General features: G+C 41.8%; 2 protein-coding genes across 6 annotated transcripts in view; one reads left to right on the top strand and one right to left on the bottom strand.

Moving 5' to 3' along the window:
• The window catches only part of LOC310844094 (mediator of RNA polymerase II transcription subunit 22-like), a 304,807-nt gene that overhangs the window by 267,580 nt on the left and 15,082 nt on the right, over positions 1 to 22,145 (top strand). The window lies entirely within an intron of this gene.
• The window catches only part of UCHL3 (ubiquitin C-terminal hydrolase L3), a 30,269-nt gene continuing 11,278 nt past the window's right edge, over positions 3,155 to 22,145 (bottom strand). For 2 of the 4 annotated variants that reach the window (XM_083737885.1, XM_083737886.1), the window contains 7 exons: positions 21,197 to 21,353; positions 20,730 to 20,815; positions 19,183 to 19,230; positions 11,825 to 12,031; positions 6,120 to 6,195; positions 3,725 to 3,783; positions 3,155 to 3,373 (listed from right to left, as the gene is read on the bottom strand). In XM_083737885.1, coding sequence (XP_083594011.1) covers positions 3,290 to 3,373; positions 3,725 to 3,783; positions 6,120 to 6,195; positions 11,825 to 12,031; positions 19,183 to 19,230; positions 20,730 to 20,815; positions 21,197 to 21,353 — 717 coding nt within the window. In that variant the 3' untranslated portion in view covers positions 3,155 to 3,289. The remainder of the gene's footprint in view (positions 3,374 to 3,724; positions 3,784 to 6,119; positions 6,196 to 11,824; positions 12,032 to 19,182; positions 19,231 to 20,729; positions 20,816 to 21,196; positions 21,354 to 22,145) is intronic. The other 2 variants (XM_083737888.1, XM_083737887.1) reach the window with 1 other exon arrangement.

The raw sequence follows: 22,145 nt of genomic DNA, 5'->3' as shown, positions 1-22,145 counted from the left end.
GGTGACATAACCTAGAAGAGGTAGCAATAGTTGAAGGGAAGGCCAGGCCAAGCAGCAGCAACCTGTATTAACCTATGGAAGGCAGGCATCATAAGATGGACTTGATTAACCTGTTTGCTTCTAGGAAGGCCCTCCTCCTCTTTACCTGTTGCACAGTACAGGAACAGTTTTCTCAAACATCCTTTGGTTTCCATCATTTGTTCTATGTGCAGCAATGGCTTATTTCACAAGGCATGTGCATGTTCTCAAGTTAGTACATTTCAGCCACACTACCTTAAAACCTTAGAACGTATTATCCTTTGTTGTTGTTGTTGTTGTTTAGTTGTGTCTGACTCTTCGTGACCCCATGGACCAGAGCACGCCAGGCACTTCTGTCTTCCACTGCCTCTCGCAGTTTGGTCAAACTCATGCTGGTAGCTTCGAGAACACTGTCCAACCATCTCGTCCTCTGTCGTCCCCTTCTCCTTGTGTCCTCCATCTTTCCAGAAGTCTTTTCTTCTCATGAGGTGGCCAAAGTATTGGAGCCACAGCTTCAGGATCTGTCCTTCTAGTGAGCACTCAGGGCTGATTTCCTTTAGAATGGATAGATTTGATCTTCTTGCAGTCCATGGGACTCTCAAGAGTCTCCTCCAGCACCATAATTCAAAAGCATCGATTCTTCGGCGATCAGCCTTCTTTATGGTGCAGCTCTCACTTCCATACATCACTACTGGGAAAACCATAGCTTTCACTATACGGACCTTTGCCGGCAAGGTGATGTCTCTGCTTTTTAAGATGCTGTCTAGGTTTGTCATTGCTTTTCTCCCAAGAAGCAGGAATCTTTTAATTTCGTGACTGCGGTCATTATCCTGCATTATCCTTGCTCCGTGTTTTACTGTTAACAACAACATACACAATACGGGATTTCAATTGCTCCATGGCAAGATACCCATAACCTCTTCCCAGTGACAGAGTGACATACTCATTGCAGTGTTTAGAGAACTTTTAAAAAATATGTTACAGGCTCCTGGAGTTCAAGAAAGGGGTACCTTATACAGGAAGTGGATTGAGGCTGAATAAAAAGGAACAGTGGTGGAGGAATGTTAAGTTGTAAACAAGCACAATACGACTTTGGAATGGGCTTACTGCTGACGTGGAAGTGAAAGTATAGTTCTTTATCTTGCCATTTCTACTTGTTTTAGGGCACAAGTAAATTGTAAGCACCGCAGCTCTAAAAGCCAAAGCTGTTTTCCTGAATTTAAAAATGAAACACCAGAGCAGATCTCACAATAGCTGCTTCTCTCTATGTCTGTCTGTCTGTCTGTCTCTTTTCTACCCAATACTTTCATACAGGATTTTTGCAGGCACTCGTCACTCCTAGAACAGGGCTCATAGAGAACTTACATTACAGGCACAAATACAGCTAGCTAGCACAAATAAGCAGATGTTAGAAACAGACAGGTGTTTCCAATTACAGTATTCTTCAGGGGAACCTTCAAAAAGTTTATTCTCATTTTTCCTTGTCGGCATTCAAGTCATTCTGAACCCAAAGCTCAGAAGTGCTAGCTCAAACAAACAGAAAAATGAGGCTAACCATTAGAGGTTTTCACAAGCGTGCTAGAAGCACACACATGCTCACAGACATATACACAGTCCATAGCTCAATTAACCGCTCAGTGCCTGCTTTGCTTCAAGTCTTTGCAAGGAAAATAAAACCCTTTTAATGAGACATTTAGCAACACTGACAAGAGTAAGGATGGGCAAGGCCACAGGTCAGGCTGGTGATGAAGTCTGTTGAATAGTTGGACCATCTGAATGAATTCAAAACCAGGGGGCTGATGACATCTTCAATGATCCTGAATCTTAGTTGGAAAAGAATATGGGAACTATTGGTTAGCATGGCTGTGAATGATTCCCCCCCCCCCCCAAGGCTTGCAGCCATCTCTTAAGAACGTGGTTCCTTATCTTCAGTGGAAAACTCAGGGGAATTATGAACCGAGTAGCTTGACTTCTGTAACAAATGTTACAAAAGCAAGTAAGAGCTAATCACAAGCATATAAAAGAAAGTCAGTGACTTTATTAAGACACAAGACAATAATGATGTTCTTCTTCTTTTTCAGTCCAGTAGCTGGCTATTTAATACAGTGTCATCATAGCAGATAAAAAACTTCAGAAAGGCTGTATCCTCTTATTAATCTTGATGTACAAGGATTAAGATGAAAAGTCAATGGGGGGGGGGGGAGAAGAGGTATACAAAGAGTAGTAATATTAATGAATTGGTCAGAGATTAATATTCCTCATTGGCAGGGATAGCTCTAGCCCAGGCTTCCTCAAGCTCAGCCCTCCAGATGTTTTTGGCCTACAACTCCCATGATCCCAGTGGTCAAGGGTGGTGGGAATTGTAGTCTCAAAACATCTGGGGGGCCGAGGTTAAGGAAGCCTGCTCTAGCTCATGTTATTAGAGTCATTTGCCATAAAAACCTGTGCTCATTTCAGAGGTGTATGGCATATGTTATTAATACGGTCTGTTTACACGGAGTCAGTTCTAAGGCCTACTGTGGTTAAGAGCAACCCCAGAATGCAGAAAGTGTGGGGGAAGTCAGACACTTTCAAATGCTTGTTTTCCCCTCTTGACAGATTTGGGCCAGCTCAGCTGAGAGCAAGTAGCCTTGCTCCTGAATGGGGTTTGGATCTGGTGTAACTTTACACTGGATTAACATATATGAGCTTCTTGTGTACAGGACTGCTCCCTTAACAACATCTCATGAAGTTGGCAACTGCTTACCAAAAGTCCATGCAATAACCCGTAAGACCAGATCAGTTGCTCTGCAAACAGGAGTTGTCTTGACCTTTCTTTTGTTGCACATTCATGTTGGGAACTGCATTGTGCCTGCAGCAATTTCCTTTATAGTGGGTGAAGCTTTCTCTGGCTGCTGCAATCAGAGAAACTGCTATGGGCCACATCCAAGGTAGCCAAGTTAGACAGCATCAGATGAATTTTGCTGTGCTATGTATGAGGATAATCAGGATTGCTTGCGCTCAGTAAAAAAAACACAAAACCTGTGAACTGGGTCCGTGGGACTTTTCATTATGTTGTGCTACTAACACAGCTGCTCTCCTGGAATGCATTCATGCAATCATTCAAAATACTTTAAAAGAAACAGGCTACATGAAATAAAGGACAAATTTGAAGTTTAATCCACATCAACATGTTATTTGCAAGGTATCAAAAACTCGATCACTGATTTATGGCAAAAACATTATTCTGTTACAATACATTAGGCAGTTTCTGTCTTTGTGCCAGAATAATTTAGGCAGCTGCTAGAGCAATTGCATTGAACCTTAATTCATCTGGATCACGTTCCATGAATTTCTTGCATACTTCTACTGCATCCTAGTAAGAGGAAAGAAAGGATAAGGATGCGTCATCTATTTTGCAAAACAAACACAACTGAAATTGATCAATCACTGCCTAACTAACATTAGGAGTGGTGAGAACAGTTCTGCATTTGTTTACCAGGAATTTTGACTGATCAGAAGACTGATCATAAAGATAATACCAAGCAGAAAACAATATTCAGCATGCCCAGCTTCTAGCAGTACTGGCAATTTGAAGCTCATCTAAATTTGCACTATATTCTACAACAACAGTTTCACAAAATAACATAGGAAATACTTCATACCACCCACAACAGCTCTGCTATAAGAAGTGTCAAAGTCTGCTGATATGAAACAATATTCCTACCTCTAAAAAAGTGTCGTCACTAGATTGCCCATGGTTTATTGGGAAAGGCTTCCGTCCATCTGTTGGAAAACACGGAAAGAAAATTCTTAAGAATTTATGTAGAAAGCATTAAGTAGTAAATTTGACATGGCAATCTTCCTCGTAGGGCAAATACTACACCTCATGTGATCCCATAAAATAAGTTTTAAGGTCATTTAATCCTTTGATATTTTCCCCACTATACGTACAATGAAATAACAGGGCTAGGAAAAATGAAGTACTATAGTTAAATTGTACAAGTAGCCAAGATTTAAAATCATCATCATCATTATTTAATCACCTTCCACAACATATGTCCCAAGGCAAGGTATGACGTACAATAAGCCCGGCTAAAAAAAGTTACAAAACTGTACAATAAAGGTAAAGGTAAAGGTACCCCTGCCCGTACAGGCCAGTCGTGACCGACTCTGGGGTTGCGTGCTCATCTCGCTTAAGAGGCCAGGAGCCAGCGCTGTCCGAAGACACTTCCGGGTCCCGTGGCCAGCGTGACGAAGCTGCTCTGGCGAGCCAGCACCAGCACAGCGCACAGAAACGCCATTTACCTCCCCGCTATAAAGCGGTCCCTATTTATCTACTTGCACTTAAGAGTGCTTTCAAACTGCTAGATGGGCAGGAGCTGGGACCGGACGACGGGAGCTCACCCCGCCGCGGGGATTCGAACCGCCGACCATACGATTGGCAAGTCCTAGGCACTGAGGTTTTACCCACAGCGCCACCCGCGTCCCTACAATAAAACCCCCTAAACAAAACAGGAAGTTTAGAAACAACAGAAAATGGACATCTGGGATAGCTACAAATTCCTGCATTGCTGGGGTTTTGGACTAGATGATCTTTAGGGTCTCTTCCAGCTCTACAATTCCATGATTCTATGAACTATGGCAGAGACCTATTCATCCAGCTGCAAAAGCTTGTTGGAACAAAAATGTGAATTAACAGCATATACCGATTCCACTGACAGAGTTGGTCTTGAGAGTTGGGCATTGTTCTAGTTCTTCCTTTATAAACATGTACACAGATCACAGCAAATGGAAAGCTACTGGGTTTTTCATGCTAACTTACTATAAAGTGAATCAAGATCCCCTGTAGACTAGCTTCCCATTGCCACCACTGGAACCCAGACACACGCCTCCAAGTTCAAACAGGACACAAAGGCAAAAGCCCTTCTATGCTTGGTTTTAGACATTCAGACATTCACTGCCATTAAGTATGGAGGCACAATTTAACTACCTGATTAATAGTAACAGGCCAATCCTCCATGGCAATTACTTTTTAAAGCTATCCAACATAGACAGCCAAATTCATGAAGCCAACTTCTCAGCTTCCAATAAATATGCCGGGAAAGACTTCTTCTTCCACTCCCAGTTTTCAGTTTCTTGTGTAAATTCATTTAGTTTGGTAGCTATTTTTATTCCATCATGGACAAATCCCTAAATTATTTTCATATGAGGTATGTGCTTTAGACCTTTTCGATGTGTTTACTGCAATGGTTGACTTCTATATACGCAGCGCTCCAAGAGGCAGTTCCACAATGCACATTCTTGGTTGCATTCCACAGACCTAGAGCTGACCACACACAGTTTGCAAGCTAAGTTTTTTTTTTTATTCTGTTCCCTAGTCTATTCTGGTAAATTGTTATCTATAAATATAAAGAGCATATTTTCTGTGGCAAAGCGTAAGTGTTTAGGTGGTCTTCCATGATTCAAAAAGCAAACAATCTGAACAGACTAAACAAGGCACAAAAGGACAGTACAATAAGAGGAGATCTTATGAAACTTTGGGTGTACAGTTTTGGTGCTATGGATTCAAATCAAAGAAGTTATACTAATGACACAGTACTAATGAGTATTAGAAGTTCTGAGGTCTTAGGCAACTGCCTCTCTTAACCCTGTTACTAGAGATTGTTTGATCAGATATTCTTGGGGACTGAATCCACAGCCTTTTTCACATGCATGGTTTGCAGTTGCAAGTTTCCTATGAGTTCACTTTATACAGGCTCATGGAAGACAACACACATCTTCAAAAGGTCACTCTAAATCCATGGCACATTCAAGGTAGGGGAAAACCCATTACCAACTCATACATTAAAAAATCAGAAACAAGTTATGAACTAAAACGGAGTCCCGCTCATCAGGTTTCCCCTTTCAAAAGTAGCTGTTCCAATATTCTTCAATTCCTCTTAACTGTGGTTCTCGAAAGGCAGAACATAATTACTTGACCGAGAATTCTTTACTGGACGATCTTATAATCACTATCCATTCTTGGCAGGCAGGCTATACACCCGAGGTAAAAATATCAAAAATTAAGCATTAAGTAGATGATAATATGATCCGTTTTGAAAGAGAGGGATTGCTCTTACCCAACTCGTAGAGATTGCCATCAATGTTTACTAATGCGATGAAGTGAAGATCTACTTTTTCATCTATGCTGGGCGCCTGCGAGAGAATACAACATGCATGCAAGTCATTAGTAGGAGCTGAAACTCTTGCTCTACCCATTTGGGAAGAACTTAACCTGAGCCAGGGCTCAACCTATGAACCCGGTTTGAACAATGCATGTGAAGTATAAAAGACATGGGCTTCTAAATAAAGAAAAGCACACTCTTCCTCAAGACTGAACCAACTTCTAGGGTTGGTTTTGGTTCTGTCCAGGCTTGACCTCTGGCACCTCTCACTTGAGAACTTTGGCACTGGAGAGAGAAGAGATCTGTCTCAAAGGAATGGAGGGTGAAGGTGGTACTTTGGCCACTACTGTACCTACAAAAAATGTACTTTAACACATACACACACTTGAAATTTGGGCTAATATATACATTTTCACACTAGACAAAAGTATGCCCTCTCCTTTTCATACACACCTGACAGATGCAAGTCCCACTGAACACAATGAGGTCTACAGCTAAGGCATAAGATTGCACTGTAAACTCTTGTGTTTTGAGTCTGTATACATAATTTCATACTGAAATGGTCCTTTCCTAAAAAAAACACAGCTTCCGTTTTGCTGGGCTGGTTATCAGGCAACAGCCACAGGACAATACCAGGAAAAACAGAGGATGGTGATACGAAACAGTACTTGAATAATCCTGGCACTATAGGGAACTATGTTGTTTCTGATCCCAATACTAGACTTAAAATGTTATTTTTACTGTGAGATTTTTAGTAAGCCACTTTTGTGAGCCCTTTGGTGCATTAGTGGGGTGCAAATATTTCTAAACAAATAATAAAATTGTCCATGGCTATTTATTGGGCATTTTGCAGCCACACAGTTTACAAAACGCTATTGATCATTATACTGCAGCCCCCGCCCCCGTGCAAAACAAAAGCTAAAATGAAGTTTTTATATTGTAAGCTGCCCTGTGATCTTTGGATGAAGGGTGGTATAGAATAATGATAATCCGATTTTAACAAAATAGCCAGTGTGACAGCTTAAGAATTAGAAATGAAGAATGGCTGTGTAATTTAGAAAGTCAACTGAAGCAAATGTATCACGGTAATTTAATTCCACCTATGCATGAAGTATTGGTCTAACAGACATCCAAAATACATTGTTCTTCGTGGCAACAGCTCCAGAAGCTGGTTAAAATTAACTCCATTTTTTAGAAGTCTCACGTTTCTGCCAAAAGGTATTCCAAGTGTTCTCATTGATGCAAGAAGCATTTCAGTGCCAAAAACTCTGGGTTAGTACATAGCTTTTGCAACAACATGACGATGGCACACGTTAAGAACACTACAAATCTAATGTAATGTTATGACAGTGTCATTTGCAGGTATAATGGCACAAGTGTCCAAGCTAGAGACATTCATTTCTAGATTGGAACAGCAGCTCCCTGTAGAGATGAAAGCTTTGTGTAAGAGTTGTGAAAGTGTTAAGGAGAGAATAAAAAACATCAAAGGATGGGACACCTTTTTCTGCCAAGAGGTACAAATATAATAATAATAATAATAATAATAATAATTATTATTATTATTATTATTATTATTATTATTATTTTTGTCCCGCTCTTCCCAGCCGAAGCCGGGCTCAGGGCGGCTAACAACAATAAAATAATCCAACATTCTAAAAATATTTCATTATAAAAATTAATTAAAATCAAATTGATGGCAACCGTTAAGCAAAATTCTGTGCAGGTTGCCAGAGGAGGGAGTCAGGCACCCTGACCAAAGGCCTGGTGGAACAACTCTGTCTTGCAGGCCCTGCGGAAAGATGTCAGGTCCCGCAGGGCCCTAGTCTCTTGTGACAGAGCGTTCCACCAGATTGGAGCCGCAGCCGAGAAGGCTCTGGCTCTAGTTGAGGCCAGCCTAACCTCTCTGTGGCCTGGGACCTTCAGGATGTTTTTATTTGCAGACCGTAGGTTTCTCTGTGGGGCATACCAGGAGAGGCGGTCCCATAGGTACGAGGGTCCTAGGCCGTATAGGGCTTTAAAGGTTAAAACCAGCACCTTAAACCTGATCCTGTACTCCACCGGGAGCCAGTGCAGCTGGTATAGTACCGGATAAATGTGATCTCGCAGCGAAGACCCCCATAAGGAGTCTCGCCGCGGCATTCTGCACCCGCTGGAGTTTCTGGATCAGTCTCAAGGGCAGCCCCACGTAGAGTGAGTTACAATAATCCAGTCTGGAGGTGACCGTCGCGTGGATCACAGTGGCTAGGTCAGGGCGAGAGAGATAAGGGGCCAACTGCTTAGCTTGGCGGAGATGAAAAAATGCCGCCTTTGTTATAGCTGCAATCTGCGCCTCCATAGAGAGGGAGGTATCAAAGATTACACCCAAACTCTTAACGGACGGTGCTGGCACTAATTGCTCCCGCGCAAGAGATGGGAGTTGCCCCCTCAATCCCATATCGTCCCGCCCCAGCCAGAGGACCTCTGTCTTCGAAGGATTTAACTTCAACCGGCTCCCACGTAACCATCCAGCCACAGCTTCCAGACATCTGGTCAGTGTGTCTGGGGCCGAGTCAGGATGGCCATCCATCAACAGATAGAGTTCGGTGTCATCGGCATACTGATGGCAACCCAGCCCAAAACTCCGGACAAGCTGGGCGAGGGGGCGCATAAAGATGTTAAAAAGCATCGGGGAGATTATTGCAACCTGAGGCACTCCACACACCAAGGAGTGGCGCGATGACAATTCCCCCCCCAAGCGCCACCCTTGGGGTTTGCAACTCCCTTTTTGTGGGGGAGGAAGACACAACTAAAGGGGAGGTGCAATAGTGGCTTACAAAGTTGCACAAAGTGTGCAGGAAATGCACAGAAAATCTTAGATGACTCACTGATTGGTATCTGTGTGACTGATATGTCCACGCCTGCTTTGAATGTTAAGTGGAAAAAGCATGGATATGAAACATGGTCTGGCTGGCTTTTCACCCATGGCCACTTATAATTGCCAATCTTATAACAAACTTGTAATTTTGAGACTGTAGCGACTTCCATTGTGGAAAAATAGGGGGATGTTGTCAGGAGTATAGTCTCAAGATGTTTTCCCCACAAGTCAGTATTATATTGGGGTCAGCTGTGCCTCAAGACTCAAAGCAGTTTGCCGTGTACTTAGCACTCAAATTCTGTACAGTGGCACCTCGGGTTAAGAACTTAATTCGTTCTGGAAGTCCGTTCTTAACCTGAAACTGTTCTTAACCTGAAGCACCACTTTAGCTAATGGGGCCTTGCACTGCCGCCGCACGATTTCTGTTCTCATCCTGAAGCAAAGTTCTTAACCCGAGGTACTATTTTTTGGGTTAGTGGAGTCTGTAACCTGAAGCGTATGTAACCCAAGGTACCACACTGTATTAGTTACACAAGGGCATTGTAACCTTTGTGCCTTTGATGAAGTATCACATTGGGGACTTGCAGAGGTTTCTTCTAGACCCTATCAGTTTTAGTCTTAGAGGACATTCAAAAGCATTTCTTAGTTCCAGGTCTCCTTCAGATCTTAAATTTTCATTGTCACAGATTTTCGGTCCCACATTCATGTCACTTTCAGAAAAAGGTATACAAATACGTTAACACAAAGCAGGCCTGAAAGTTGTGTGAAGATGAAACGTATAGCTCTACCAGCTTTTCCAGAAGTTAGTGTCGGTGTGGACAAGAACAGCAGTTTCTAACTAGACAGTAAGTGCTTCTATAGCAGCCGTTTTCTCTAAAACTGATGGCATTTGCCCACTCAGTTATTCCTAAGAATTGTAACGACATATTCCAAACCACTGTATTTTCACGCCTTCCCCGTGACTCTCCTGTTGTCCCCTCCAGCAAGTGTTCACTCATGGCAATGAGTTTGCACAGAGATGCAAAGAAAGTTGTTGATGTGTTCAAACTGACATTGCACCTAGACAAACTTTTGTAGTGGTGATCAGCTGCTGCACTTTTTCATTTCAGAGTGACACCATTGCTGCACTCTGGCCAGTGACTGAAATAAATCAATTCATTCACACCATGCGTCATGTAGATGCAAAGAACGCAAACCCTGTTTGAACAGAGTTCCCAGGTTCCTGCGGACCTCTTTATATGTAACAAAGACAGGACTGTGGGGGAAACAGCTCTGTCAGTTATCATTGTGCTTCCAACTGATCACAGAAGACCATTCACTGTCCATTGTTAAATGTTCCTGGTGCTAAAGTATTCGGTGTCTTACAGAATTAGCAAGCTTTCCAACAAACAACATGGATGAGTACTAGCATGCAGCCAAAGGAAAAGAGTTTCCACAATGAATGAACATCCTTCTCCCTCCTGCCTCCATCTCGTTTGGTCAAGATGCTGTGGAGTGCTATTGCTCTTCTATATCCTGCTTAATCTTTGAGCTGAAAGATAGCACTGACATATTGATTTTTTAGAAGTTTGTCTTCTGGTTAGCACTTAGTAGTCTATGCATGGTTCCAAAGAGGAGTTTCTGTTGTATAGAAAAAGTAAGATTGATGCATTCCCTTATCCCACTTCTTGTTATGAGAATTTGGGTCTGGTTAATTCAATTTCTGAAAGTATTGCATATCTCTTGACAACCGCCTTCTTTGATGATTTTAAAAGAAGAGTCTATGTGGTCCATATCTGTTTACTCTTTACAATACATCTTAATCAGTTCAGATCACTGCTCTTTTAACTTATCCAAAAGTCTGCTACTGAGTTGGTTATGAGGTATTTTACATCCTCCATCAAACCAACTGTTACAGCATAACATATTTATCCAGAGTAGGGTATTTTTAGTTTTATGTAAATCAGTGTCTGCATATTAATTTTTTAATACGGAAGTAACAGCAATAAGCACCCATCACCTTTATTTATACAAAATTTCAATGCTTATATAAGCTCTCTTTTTTAAGCCAAAGGTTAGCATCTAAATAGAAATTTAAAAACCTATTCATGTTGTCAGTACCACACAGAGACAGTGTTCAGACTCTTTTCCTGGTAGCTAGGCCTCTCCCAAACTAGAAATAAAAAAGATTAGAATTTGAACACACAATGCAGTTTAATACAGTATTAAAAAGACAAGGGAAATTTGAAAACAAGATAAGCACCGCTTGTTTAAGTTGCAGAAAAATATTTGTTCATTGGTATAATTCAAACGCCTGTTTTTACAAAAGAAAGGAACAAGATCAACCAAGATCAAGATCATATTGGATGATTTTTACAATTAACCAGAATATACATATATTTACTGCAAATGTAAACAATCAGCGATGCCAATACAACATTTAAGCCATATTGTGCATCTCTGATGAAAGATTTAGATCAGGAAGAGCTGGAGAGTATTGCAAAGCACGCAGAGCACTGGGCCCTGGAAAAAAGCAGAGAGACTTTCAATCAGATGTGATAGGAGCAGATTTGGCACAGAACTAAGAATTAGTAGACCCAACGAAGCACCAATGAGATAAGAGAAACCAGATGCAAGATGGGAAAAATCTTTGGGGCGGAAAGTAGACGTTCCTAATGCTATTTGTCTGCTGGTGAGGATTTGAGACAGTATGCTTCGTCTACTGGAAAAAGCCCTAAGGGAATTCAGAGCCAAAGAGTCCCGCCATTAAGCCTAAATGTTGAGGGCGCCTGCCGCAGAGAAGAGATGGAAGATTGACTACACTTACAAAAGAATGGAGCCCAATAGATGATAGGGGTATTGTGGGCCGCCAGCGCTGGAGGGAGACAGGTGGACTGGTAGCCTTTACAGGGCTTGTGGCTTTTGCAGAGGCTACATGATTGCATCTGATCAGGGTCAAGGAAGCAGAGCGACGCAAGGGTGAAGCCTTCATTTTGCAGTGGCTAAACTCAGGCTGTGGTGAGGATGATGGTGACTACACAAATATTGAAAAGAAAAGAAAAGAAGACACAACTTTACCCGCTTTAGAGGTCACTGTACAGTTTTTGCTCACGTTATTTTTAAAAATATATCCCGCTTTTCACCCCGTCCGGGTTTCAAAGCAGCTTACAAAAAATTAAAAACACACTGTAAGCAACATTTAGAAACACAACTTAAAACATCACAGAACAAAACAGAACTTGCGTCCGTGGTGCAAAGGTCTCCTGAAATAAAAGAGCCTGAAACGTTGAAGGTATGGTGCCTGCCCGATTTCTAATGGGAGAGAGTTCCACAGAGTGAGGCCCATAGCACTGAAGACATTACTCCCCACTGACGTGACTCAAGCTTCTGGTTCGTAGGGGACCACTAATACTACTCCCCCCAGATTATCTAAGGGGTTGGCCTAGGACATACAGGTTAAGACATTCATTGAGGTACCCTGGGTCCAAGTTGTTCAGGGCTTTGGACGCCAATACAGAAACCCTGAACCTGGCACAGTAGCAGATGAGAAACCATGCAGGTCTTTTGAACACCGGTGTCAAGTGTTGACAGTAGTTTGCTCCCAGCACTAGTCTAGCTGCAGCATTTTGCATTAGCTGAAGCTACCTGACCCCACAGCTGCCCCACATATACAAAGGGACAGAAATTTAACTGATGCTATCTAAAAGCTGTTACGATCTAAACGTTTGCTGTGCTGTTCTTTTTTTCCATGGCAAATGTGTTTGTGCTGTTCTTAATCTTTCATAACATCAAGGCTCATCTAAACCACCTGCCAATGCAATTTCAGGCACCGTGTGATAAATTCTTGTGGGACTGTTATCTTCCCATCATTCTGTTATGTGGCGGTAGGTAGGGCATGGGGTGGTGGTGGAGAGAAATAAGAAAGCTCTAGTGTGGTTCATCACTTCATGAGATGGGCACTCTAGGGCCGGAAAGGCAGACTAGCAGCCTTCAAACAGACTCTGCCACCTGGGGCACACTTGGTGTGAGTTGGTCTCCCCGATAAAACAAGCTCAAGGATCAGTTGCTTTTTTTGTTTTTAAGTGAGAAAATCACAAAAGATGGGATCCAAATGGGGGCAGGGAAGCCAGGCCTGAACCCTGGGAAGACAGAGGCCCTGTGAATTGGTTGTTCTCGTGTCCTGGAGACTGACCAGTTACTTGTTCTACATAGGGCTGTGATCCCTCTGAAAGAACAGGTTGGGAGTTTTGGGGGTGCTCCTGGATCCATCTTTGTCACTGGAAGCTCAAGGTGGCCTCAGAGGCTAGGAATGCTTTTTACCAGCTGCAGCCAATAAACCTGTTCTTGGACAGGGATAATCTGGCCACAGGGAACCATGCACTGGTAACCTCAAGACTTGATCACAGCAGGTGAAAAAAGCTGTGGCTAGACTGCTGATAGGGACAGATGATCACCAGTACGTACCTCTGGTGCTCAAAAGTTTGCACAGGCAGCCCATACCCTACCAGGCCAGGTTCCAAGGAAGTTTCTTGTATTCATTTACAAGACCCTGAAGATGCCTTGAGGGTCACCTAATCCCTTATAGTGCTGCCTGATCACGGAGGTCTTTGGGGGCAGTCCCTGTTAATGGTTCCCCCATGGCTGTCCAGTACCGTGGTCCCAGTTTTATAGAAGTCCCCTTCCACTTCCCTACTGAATTTAATGGCACCTACAGAATTTTGTTGTTGTTATTATTTCGGCAGGTATTTTAACTGAAGTTTAATTTTATAGTTTTAACTGATTTTTATTTTTTTGTATTGCATCCTTGCAATCCGCTTGGAGACACTGTAGTTAAACAGTATATGGATTGTTTAAATAAGTAAGTAAAATTGAGTTTAGTAAAGGCCAGTTTATATAGCAAGCAGGATCAAGCGGTAGAGCTTTCCCTGTGTTCTACAAATATAAGTCACCTGGGAACGGGATTATATATTCGAATACTTTCCCCATAAAGCATGTAGAAAATAAGCGTGTCAAGGAGAAGGGTTCAAGTTTATCCTCCTCTCTCAAAAGGATGAGTCCACTAGTCAATTCCAGCTCCGACAGGAGTTACTGACACTAGCACAACTTTTTTCAAGGAGAGTACCATCTGGTCAAGAAATTGCACAATTAAAAAAAATAAATTGCTGTAATTTGAGTATTGGAAGACAATAAACTACAGCTATTGCTAAAGGGAGTTTGAATGCTAGACTTTTCCCTGTACACCTCCTTCCTCCGTGTAAATCATTGCTCCTGCAACCTGCCAAGCGGAGAGGAATACAGTGAATTCAGCAGCAGCAAGGGGGACTGGGCAATCCATGGTGGAATGCAGGAAAGACGATTATTGTCATCTTAAAGTCCTTCAGGAGCCCTAAAATTAAAAGGCTGCTCTAATGGGCAGTTCACTGCACATTCGTCTTTTTGGAACCGGTAAAGTTTCACTGACAGCCCGATGGGCGAGTTGCAAAATGCAGACCTATCACTCAAGAGTTGCCCAAAGTTTTCTCATAATTGGAATGCCAAAGCTAGATAACATATTTAGCTCTGCATTCCAGAACACCTCAGCCTTATTTGGGAAGGGAGGTTTGGCTTCATATTCCTGGTGGATGAATTGCTTGCCTAGAAACACAATAAAAACAAGCTTTGCCAAGGCAATAACTTAGCTCGGTTAACACTTGGCAGGAAATAACTTTACAGCATGTGTACTTTGCTCTGAATAACAAGTTTCAGGAAATCAGCAATGAAGAGTCCCATCAAGACAGGAGACAAGGCCACCCATCCAACACACGTCTTTTATACTTGTAAGGTAGCAGAAACTGATACTTGTAAGCTAAGGGTTTAAAATGGGAATGTAAAATTTAAAATGTTAAATTTCAGTTAAACTGCATAAATTATACTATTAGATAACCCCTAGCCATCAATTCACTGGATATAATTTCCACTAATCCAAGGTTTATACATAGAAAGTGTTGCTGGCTGGTCTACACACATCTGCATGGCTGCCAGGAGCCCCACACTCTAACATGTTTCTTTTTCTTTTTAAAAGGAAATTTCTAGCCTGTGCGGAACATAAAAGTTAGAAAGCAGCCACCATTTGAAGCAATTGCTTTCAGATATATGCACCTGCCCCTTCCTTCCAATGAGTGCCATCAGAGCTGTGATTGACAAGTACTAGAGAAAAAGTACACAAACCTGACAGAAGACCAGAAAATGGCCTCAAAACGACCCAGGAATGACTTTTTCCAGACATTTGGAGAATGGACTTTGTGGGTCATTCTGAAGCCATTTTCTTTTCATCTCCTCTGCTATGGAAGTGACTACTGTCTAAAGAAGATAACTAAGAAAAATCCATGATTTTAGCGTAGCTGACTTGACGGTGACATGTCCACCGAAAACCAAAAGGTAGCAACAGAGTTTGTATTCTTTCTAACAGAGGTTTAATTTCATGCCAAAAAAAGAGGTATTTTCCCCCCTCCACAGTTTGTAAACATAAATAAACGCCAGCAAATAAAAATTAAATCTAGCATTATAGTACATCATCCATGTTGCAGCAGGGTATTGTGGTTAAGAAAGCGAGACTGACATCAGTTCTAGAATGAAGCCCAATACAGCCATGCTGTACAACGTTGCTGGGGCAGGTGGTCTGTATACTACAAACCTGAATTACAGCCCACAGCTATTACTGTGATTTTCGATCACAGCAGCAACATGGGCAGAGGGGGCTCTTAAATGCTTCCGCACCCAAGGCAGAAAAGTAGAGGGATCCTTTTACATGGGCTGTGCTGCTAGTATGAATACTAAAATGGGCTTTCACATCAAAGACTCCATTCCTTTCTGTTAAAATAAAGGAAGAGAATGTTCATCTGGCCTTCGCTGATAATTACAGCAATGCTGTTATGAGGTATAAATAAGAACTACAAAAATGCTTTTATAATATGCTTCATAACAGTTTAATCTTGAATTGATCCAAGCATGGGCATCTGAACCTTGCTTGCTATAAATCGTAGGTGTCTTTTAATCTCCTTTTGCACCACCACCTATGTAAGATACTGTGCCTGGTCCTGCATAGAATACAGTATTGCCGGTCTCAGATCAATTGATGAAAGCATTTACCATAGCATAAATAGCTTACAACTTATGAAACTTGAGTCCCTTGCAAAGTTTAGGGTAGGCACTGAGGGACAGTGGGGCTCTTGTAGCTTTAACAGCTGTGTGGTAGGCAGAAATTCAACCGGTCAACCTTTTCTAGTATGCGGATACAATTATGGTAAAAGCTCCCCCTGATAACATTCTGTCTCTCAGACATCTTATTGCTTGAGAGATTTATTGGGGGAGGGGAAGCTTTGACCCACCTGCAAAAGGGGAAGTGAACGGCATATTGCACGAAGAATATGTGAGTGGGGCCAAGTATATCAGTGTATTGCACACTTGTAGGTATGCATAGCCTTCTTCAGATGTTCGTTTATGTATGAATGAACCTGCAGCAGGCAAGTTCATAGCAGCATGCTTCATCCCTAAGTTACGCACATTCATTAAATTTATCTGTAGGGAACTGCCACAGAAATCTGTTCTCTTCACTTTAAGACATATTCCATGTGCAGTGGTACCTTGGGTTACGAACTTAATTCGTTCCGGAGGTCCGTTCTTAACCCGAGGCATGCTTTCGCTAATGGAGCCTCCTGCTGCCGCCTCACCGCCAACATGTGAACTGAGCAGAATCCATGCTGCACAGGAAGATGTGAGGAAGGAACCACATAATCACACAGCTCACTACAAGCACAGTTAAAACCATTGGCATTACTACCATCCAAAATTAGGAAGCAATTTTAACAGCAGCACTAAATGTGTTCTAAACATCCATACCAGTGGATCATTGTTTAATGCTAGCATAGCATATTTTCAGTACCAGCGTACAAATAGTCATTGTAGCACGGCTATTACAGTAATCCCTCGGGCCTATTTCAAATACAATGCAATAAGTAAACTCTCTGTCACAGTTTCTAGTTGAGATTTTTTGTAATGATTCCTAACTAAATTTAGGGGACACACACACACACACACACACACACACACACACACACACACATTGTATATATATAGCCCAATGAAAATATGCTTTGAATTTTCCCAGTCATGCACATCCACCCCAGAAAGCAACTTGTATACATTTAGCAAATGTATCTGGCATCTGGCAAATAGAATTTAATATTTTAGCACAGAGTATTGTATCCCCACCTAGAGGTTACGCAGCACAAGTTTGCTCTCTACACCCTTGTAACACAAACAGTGTAAGCCAGTAATAAAACGAGGCTTTCCCAACTTAAAAACTCACAAGTTCAGGCACCCAGCCCATTTTAGTTAGTGGCTGGTTCACACAGCTTGTGGTTAGTCTGGAGAGCACTAAACCACAGGCCCGGGTCAAATGAAACATTAAGTCAAGCCACACCTTAGCTTGGCACGGCAGCCAAAAGGACCAGGGAGGAACAAGGCCGATGCAAGCTCATCTTCAAGAACCTGTGCATTCACCCCAAACCAAGTTTTAGTTTCATGTGATGTACAAGCCGGGTTACTAACATTGAAGTCCTGTGACACTTTAAGGACTGACAAATAATTACAGCGTAAGATTTTGGGCACTCCAGCTCATTTAATATTTATTAGTCTTTACTGTGCCCACAACGCTCCTTGATTGTTTTTGCTACAAAAACCAGCATGGCTACGCCTCTGCCAAGATTTTCACCATAATAATTCATTTAACCTGTTGCAAGCGAAGCCAAAATGGGGAATAACTGAAGCATTTCAGTGTTTAGTAAACAGCACTACGTTGTTCTCCATCCTACAGCCTGCCAGATACAATTTTTACCTTTCCCTCCCCATCATTGCTCAAACATATCTGTAAGCAGGCCTTGTGCTTAATTGCATCTTTTCACAATGCATAGGCAAATTATGCTAAAATAAAATCCACACAGAAATTGTTGGTTTCCGCTGCATTTAGTAAACCTGGCTGCATACGCTGAAATTTATTTCATTCCGTTATTACGCTATATGAATGGTATGAGACAAAGTATGCAGCCATGCTTTGGATGGCCTAATGCGCTACATATAATAATAATAATTTATTATTGTAACTTAAATATTACATGTTACCTTTAAATACAAAATACTAAAGTACCCATTTTGCCTGTCGTGGGCCTTTGGCGCACAAAGTTTTGGAAAGGATCCACTGAAGGGGAGACCAAAATCTAGTAGCCAAACGCTCTCAGGATTTCTTTTGCCTCAGCCCTATCCCAAAGAGCCCAGGAAGGAGAATGTGGCGCACACAGGTGGGACACCAGTTTTATTGTATGTATCCTGCCTAAACCTTCACCTATTGATACTTTGCCATTTGTGATGGCTAATGGACACGATCCAGAATTAAAGACAAGGCTAAATCCTGCTGAAATCAACTAAAAAATAGAAGCATTTCAATTTTATCATTGATTGTACAACATGGGTCTTTAAAAAACAAAACAAAAACCCAGGCACCAGCCTATAACCACAGCTGTCTCACCACATGGGATCGGATTAGATTAGATTAGAGAAGAGTGTCTTTTAGCATTAAATGTGCTCACAGTGTGCTCATCATGTATGTGCTGGTGTGAACTGAGGAGGAAGGGTAGGAAGAAGACAATGTCCCTATGGTAAGAAAATAATTGTCCATGCCTTTACAATATTAAATAAAAAGCTTCCTGTTAATATTCATATAGCACTTTCCCCAAGCATTTGGTTCTTCAGATATGAGGCCTCATTTTAAAAAAAATCCCATATAATAAAACACAACTAGTATTATCCTTACCATACTGGTGGCAGATGTGGCTTTTTACCCAAAAAATTAATGGATGAACTGACATCGACCTAAGCACTGCCTCTTTACAACTATGAGCCAGTTTAATATAACAGCTACCAGTGAAACATCTTATATTTGTAACTTTATATATTTCATACATTCATATGGACCCTTGCTACTTCCCTGCAGGATAGATACCACTTTTTCCAGTTTTCAGCAGCCTAGTAGAATTTTTTTTTTACAGAAAAGAAAGAACCCCCCCCCCCCAAGCAACTTGTTAGAAACTGCATACAGAAAGATCCCTACTCAAAATTTTACTCAGGGGGGAAACACATTAAGTTCAATACCTCAGTCTGACCTTCATGGGCACTGGATTCATGAGTGACACGGATAGCCTGAAATAATAAAAAGGCGATTAGTTTATAGGCAAGATCTTACATTATGCAGTGATTTATAATAATGCAAGTGCCAAACCCAGATTTTTAAGTTCCCTCCTCTAAATAAAAATACCATTCTAGACTCTTTAACCAAACACCAGCAGCTTTTTTAATGAAATCATGTGCCTTCAGATCCCAAGTAGCATTTAGGGGAAGTGTAGGTGGATACTGAGGTTGTAATGAGGTCTGGACTGATGGTGGGAGAACCTCATTGCCCCCTCTCCATCCCAGGGTTGGGGGGGGGGGAATTAAGATGGTCTGCCCACAAGAGACTTATGAAAATGAAGGGATACTTGAATGCTATGGGGAATTTTCCAGGTGGCATGGCTGGTGTGGCCCTGACTTTACTGCAGAATAGTGAGACGGAGGAGCTCCAGTCTAGACAGCAGCTAGAGTACCGGTGTTGGTTTCCTAGCAAAACCAACAAAACACAGATTAAGAGCCCACAACTGTGCCTGCTGGCTGTGATGCCACTAGTAAGCCAACATCTATCCAAACCATCTTCATCAAACAAGGTTGTACAGGTGCCAGAAACCTTGTTTGCAAGCAGCAAGGGACTGGATCAGGGATCTCTCATTATCACACGGATGCTGCACAGGCACCTTATCTGTTACAGGACCAAATCTGAGCTGCTGGCATGCATTAATATATAAAGCCCTTAACAGCATCAAACCAAACCATTTGAAGGAGCATCTCTTCCCACATCTTCCAGCCTGGGCCTTGTGGTCAGCCAGATTGGGTGGGAATGGGGTGCACATTGAGAGGTTTTTGGCAAATGAAGTTGTGTCTCTGAACTCAGGCATATGGGTGAGCAGTCCAAGTGTAAATATTTGAATGCTTCTATGATGCTGCCTTTCATTTTACTCCACTGATACTGTTTTCAAGCAACAAAGGGCAGTGTGTGTGTGTATACACACACACACACACAGAGAGAGAGAGAGAGAGAGTGAGAATAAAATTCAGCCAAATGTATGTAGTTCTTAGGTAAAGGTAAAGGGACCCCTGACCATTAGGTCCAGACGCGGACAACTCTGGGGTTGCGGCGCTCATCTCGCTTTATTGGCTGAGGGAGCCGGTGTACAGCTTCCAGGTCATGTGGCCAGCAGGACTAAGCCGCTTCTGGTGAACCAGAGCAGCGCACGGAAACGCTGTTTACTTTTCCGCCGGAGCGGTACTTATTTATCTACTTGCACTTTGACGTGCTTTCGAACTGCTAGGTTGGCAGGAGCAGGGACCGAGCAACGGGAGCTCAACCTGTCGTGGGGATTCAAACCGCCGACCTTCTGATCGGAAAGCCACCTGCGTCCCATGTAGTTCTTAAACTTCCCTAGTAAAAATGAACGAAAAGCCCTGCATTGATTGCCCCACCCAAAGCCTGTGCAATCTGGCTTGACATACATAGGCCTAAAAGCAAAATACTCCCGTTTCCCAAATTTATATTAAGGAATGATACTGACTTCGTAAGTTTCTAGATATTTGGCCCTCTCTTCAGGACTCATGTGCATAGAGTCATCTAGGAACTTCTTTAGTGAGGAGTCAGTTTCTAGAACAAATAAAAGAACATGAATTTAAAAATATGTTAAAATATGTTACTTTGAACTCTATGACAAAAAGGATTGCTGAACTTATCAGATCTTATTTATTTCACATGAAGTGACAACATAAATAATTACAGTACCTGTTAAGAACTGAGGACAACATTAATCTTAAAAATCCATGCTGAATTTGCTATGCATTTTATTCTGCTGCAGCTATTCATATCATGGCAATTGTTTTCCAAGAGCATTTCAGCCAACTTTTGCTTATTTCTAAGTTTTCTGCAGTTCTAAGTTTTCTGCAGTTCAGTATAAGCAATAAGCAGTTCAGGAGCGCCCCCTACCCTTCAAACCATTAAGAGGCACCATAGTAGAAATAAAGTATTTACCAAAGTTAATTTTATCCCTGTTGTTTGCAATAGCGTGAATAAGCCCAACAGTTCCACAGGCATTGCTGATTGTTTGCTTCATGAAATACACTGATGGTTTTACTTCTTGTCCCTGAGCTTTTATTTTTGCTTCCTCTTCCGTTCGGAATGTTTCATACTAGAAGGCAAGAATAAAAAACACGTCACAATTTGCTTTTTCCCAATTCTGTTTTTTAAAAGAATAATTCTATAACATAAGCAGTCCTTGCCAAAAAGAAGCAATACAACCTAAAAATAAAGTTGGTTCTTGCTTTGAGATACTGCCACTAGTAAACTGGAGACCTTTCTAAACATTACAGATTGTCTAACTGACTGTTTTACTCTCAGTAAACATGCATCAATTTATGCTATTAGCATGGCTAGTTTCACTGCTAGTAAGAGAAATTCACCATCTTCTTTTACAAAGAGAAGATGCTAAAGGTAACAATTGTCAACCGAAGCAAACTAAAGCTTGCTAGTTTTCACATCTGCTAGCTTATGCTTAAAGTCTATATACTATTATACCGAGTTCTTTCACTGGCCGAATAATCTTCAAAGCACATGACAGCTAGTTGTGTCTATTATATAGCACATTCTGTTATAAATCTACCTGCAATCTCTTCAGTTGACAAATGTTTTAACCTTTGCTCCCAACCAAGCTAAGTCAAGGAATATAAATCATTATAATATCCTAAAACAAACAAACAAGCCTATTGTACAGGTCTTTAACTTTTTCAAACATATTTAAACCATTCCCGGATTTCAGCAACTGAGATACACTACAACTTGGACTGTTGCAAAGGCCTGGCTCATGCTGAAACAAACCTTTGGCTAACCTGGTCACAAAAACCAGGAAAAAGTAGTATTTCAAGTGTGATCCTAGCCACGTCTTCTCAGAGGAAAGCCCTGATGAATTAAATATGGCTTGGTC

The sequence above is a fragment of the Podarcis gaigeae genome, assembly GCF_964106915.1.
Source record: "Podarcis gaigeae genome assembly, chromosome: 4".
Taxonomy (NCBI): domain Eukaryota; kingdom Metazoa; phylum Chordata; class Lepidosauria; order Squamata; family Lacertidae; genus Podarcis; species Podarcis gaigeae.
This window is presented reverse-complemented; position numbering and strand designations above follow the sequence as displayed.